The sequence below is a fragment of the Procambarus clarkii genome, chromosome 10 (genome assembly GCF_040958095.1).
Source record: "Procambarus clarkii isolate CNS0578487 chromosome 10, FALCON_Pclarkii_2.0, whole genome shotgun sequence".
NCBI classification, from domain to species: domain Eukaryota; kingdom Metazoa; phylum Arthropoda; class Malacostraca; order Decapoda; family Cambaridae; genus Procambarus; species Procambarus clarkii.
In genome coordinates, this window is record NC_091159.1 from 26,903,415 (window position 1) to 26,906,162 (window position 2,748).

General features: G+C 57.8%; 1 protein-coding gene across 1 annotated transcript; it reads left to right on the top strand.

Annotated features, from left to right (window-relative positions):
- The first annotated feature begins 372 nt into the window (after positions 1-372).
- LOC123752465 (guanine nucleotide-binding protein G(s) subunit alpha isoforms XLas-like) lies at positions 373-1,498 on the top strand. Its single transcript, XM_045734513.1, has 2 exons — positions 373-407; positions 766-1,498. Exons 1-2 carry the CDS (start codon positions 373-375, stop codon positions 1,496-1,498), a joined length of 768 nt encoding a protein of 255 aa, XP_045590469.1.
- Positions 1,499-2,748: the final 1,250 nt, after the last annotated feature.

Sequence of the window (2,748 nt, forward strand, 5' to 3'; positions counted from 1 at the left end):
GCTCACCATAGCCCGTGCTACTTGCCCCGCTCCTGTGCCAGGTAAGTCCACTACGGGCTCACCATAGCCCGTGCTACTTGGAACTTGTTCCGAGTAGCTGAATCTATAACAACATGTACAGGTTGCTGTTTATTTTACGTTGGAGAGGTAGAGCCTGGACGGCCCGGGCATGCAGGTATCAGCCTAGCTTGTAAATACTTGTCAATACTCCCTACAAGGAGTATTGTGCAAGTATTGATGGCTTGTGGATTTGTTTTTTCAAGTCTGAAGTTTATTAAGACTAGATTTTAAGGAGGACTTTGCTTTCTGGTCATTTGAAGGCATTTATTTTGATGTCAGGGAGAGTGTTTATTCTCCAGGGTATAGACCAAGATGCTGAACCATGACGTGCTAAAAGCATGTCGTGGGTAAGTGGTTTAAGGGGGGTGTGTACCCAGTGTGCAGGTTCGAATCCTCCTCATGGCTCCTATTGATCTTCTCATTGACAGTGTCAACACTCTCCAGGGGTCAAGACGCTGGCAGAGATGGAGGCTGACTCCATACACAGTTTCAAATGTAGATACAATAGAGCCCAATAGGCTCAGGAACCTGTACACCAGTTGATTGACGGTTGAGAGGCGGGACCAAAGAGCCAGAGCTCAACTCCCGCAAGCACAACTAGGTGAATACAACTAAGTGAATACAACGAAAATCAACCTAATATATTAAGGGGAAAACGCCCACTAGATAAAGAGCTCAATGTGGCATTCTTTCCCTCTTACTTAGAACGCGGTCCAGCAGACCCCAGACAGCGGTCCAGCAGACCCCAGACAGCGGTCCAGGAGAGACCCCAGACAGCGGTCCAGCAGACTCAGACAGCGGTCCAGGAGAGACCCCAGACGGCGGTCCAGCAGACCCAGACAGCGGTCCAGCAGACCCAGACAGCGGTCCAGGAGAGACCCCAGACAGCGGTCCAGCAGACCCAGACAGCGGTCCAGGAGAGACCCCAGACAGCGGTCCAGCAGACCCAGACAGCGGTCCAGGAGAGACCCCAGACAGCGGTCCAGCAGACCCAGACAGCGGTCCAGGAGAGACCCCAGACAGCGGTCCAGCAGACCCAGACAGTGGTCCAGGAGAGACCCCAGACAACGGTCCAGCAGACCCAGACAGCGGTCCAGCAGACCCAGACAGCGGTCCAGCAGACCCCAGACAGCGGTCCAGCAAACCCCAGATAGAGGGCCAGCAGATCCCAGACAGCGTTCCAGCAAACCCCAGACAGCGGTCCAGCAAACCCCAGACAGCGGTCCAGCAGACCCCAGACAGCGGTCCAGCAGACCCTAGACAGCGGTTCAGCAAACCCCAGATAGAGGGCCAGCAGACCCCAGACAGCGGTCCAGCAGACCCCAGACAGCGGTCCAGGAGAGACCCCAGACAGCGGTCCAGCAGACCCCAGACAGCGGTCCAGGAGACCCCAAACAGCGGTCCAGCAGACCCTAGACAACGGTCCAGCAGACCCTAGACAGCGATCCGGCAGACCCCAGACAGCGGTCCAGGAGAGACCCCAGACAGCGGTCCAGCAGACCCAGACAGTGGTCCAGGAGAGACCCCAGACAACGGTCCAGCAGACCCAGACAGCGGTCCAGCAGACCCAGACAGCGGTCCAGCAGACCCCAGACAGCGGTCCAGCAAACCCCAGATAGAGGGCCAGCAGATCCCAGACAGCGTTCCAGCAAACCCCAGACAGCGGTCCAGCAAACCCCAGACAGCGGTCCAGCAGACCCCAGACAGCGGTCCAGCAGACCCTAGACAGCGGTTCAGCAAACCCCAGATAGAGGGCCAGCAGACCCCAGACAGCGGTCCAGCAGACCCCAGACAGCGGTCCAGGAGAGACCCCAGACAGCGGTCCAGCAGACCCCAGACAGCGGTCCAGGAGACCCCAAACAGCGGTCCAGCAGACCCTAGACAACGGTCCAGCAGACCCTAGACAGCGATCCGGCAGACCCCAGACAGCGGTCCAGCAGACCCCAGACAGCGGTCCAGCAGACCCCAGACAGCGGTCCAGCAGACCCCAGACAGCGGTCCAGCAGACCGCAGACAACGGTCCAGCAGACCCCAGACAGCGGTCCAGCAGACCGCAGACAGCGGTCCAGCAGACCCCAGACAGCGGTCCAGCAGACCGCAGACAGCAGTCCAGCAGACCGCAGACAGCGGTCCAGCAGACCCCAGACAGCGGTCCTTCCAAAGAACTCGTAAAGTAGACTGGTGATTAGCAGCGCCCCCTTCCCAGCCTGAGTGTAACGAGGCTACGACACGACACGACACGGCAGTGGTGCACGAAATACGAGTCCTCAACACGAAAAGCCACAACAAGTCCTCCTCGACCCGAAAGGCCCCACGAAATAGGTCGTGAAACATAAGCCGCACGAAACAAGACCTCGGCACACGAAAGACCTTCGCTACTCGAGAATAACAATAATCCCTCACTGAGCAATTTGTCCAGAGCGTAATTACAGCGACAATAGAATCCAGCACCAATTACACTGCTCGAGAGACCCTCATCAGGGCGAGTTTTATTACGCTATTGCTTTCAGCGCCAATTTCTTACTGCCGGTGACGAGTGGCACCCTTGGGGGGGGGCTTGATGCACCCTTGGGGGGATGGGGAGGAGGGTTCAAAGGGGAGAGGGGGTCGTTAGGGGGACAGGGGAAGGGTGGGGTGACGGTTGTTCCTGTCGAGCTCTTGCAAGATTGACGGGGCTTTGTCACCGGC